General features: G+C 64.0%; 1 protein-coding gene across 1 annotated transcript in view; it reads left to right on the top strand.

The window, feature by feature from the left end:
* NDUFS2 (NADH dehydrogenase (ubiquinone) Fe-S protein 2, 49kDa (NADH-coenzyme Q reductase)) overlaps window positions 1-511 on the top strand; it is a gene marked incomplete at both ends in the record, with an annotated part of 5448 nt that overhangs the window by 674 nt on the left and 4263 nt on the right. Inside the window, 2 exons of the mRNA XM_009892074.1 lie at window positions 203-323; window positions 445-500. Of these exons, the coding sequence (XP_009890376.1) occupies window positions 203-323; window positions 445-500 (177 nt within the window). The remainder of the gene's footprint in view (window positions 1-202; window positions 324-444; window positions 501-511) is intronic.

Raw genomic sequence — 511 nt, 5'->3', positions numbered from 1 at the left:
GGGCTGTCTGGCCAAGCCCAAGGCCGGAGCTTTTGGGCTGCCTTCATGGCTGCTGCCGTTCTCAAAGTGCCCTGAGCCGGGAGGATGCTGTGCCTGGGGGCTGTGTCGCAGCCCTCCCTGGGACCCTGGCTGCTGTGAAGCCTCAGAGCACTCTTGTCAGTCCCAGGCCTTTGCCACCACTCAGAGCCGTTTCTTTTGGCAGGCACTGCCCTATTTCGACCGTCTCGACTACGTCTCCATGATGTGCAACGAGCAGGCCTATTCCCTGGCCGTGGAGAAGCTGCTCAACATCCGCCCGCCTCTGCGGGCTCAGTGGATCCGAGGTGAGGGCGGCCACACACGTCCCTGTGCCATTTCCGTGGGGGCTCCAGCTCCCTCCCCCTGCTGCTGAGGGCTCGTAGCTCTTGGCTTTTTGGGGGTTCAGACCCTGTTCCCCTTCCCCAGAGGGGCTGGAGGTCCTCACCCCCTGCGCTCCCTCTGCCCCCAGTCCTGTTTGCGGAGTAACCCGGCT

Source organism: Charadrius vociferus, unplaced genomic scaffold (genome assembly GCF_000708025.1).
Source record: "Charadrius vociferus isolate BGI_N301 unplaced genomic scaffold, ASM70802v2 scaffold1971, whole genome shotgun sequence".
NCBI classification, from domain to species: Eukaryota; Metazoa; Chordata; class Aves; order Charadriiformes; family Charadriidae; genus Charadrius; species Charadrius vociferus.
This window is presented reverse-complemented; position numbering and strand designations above follow the sequence as displayed.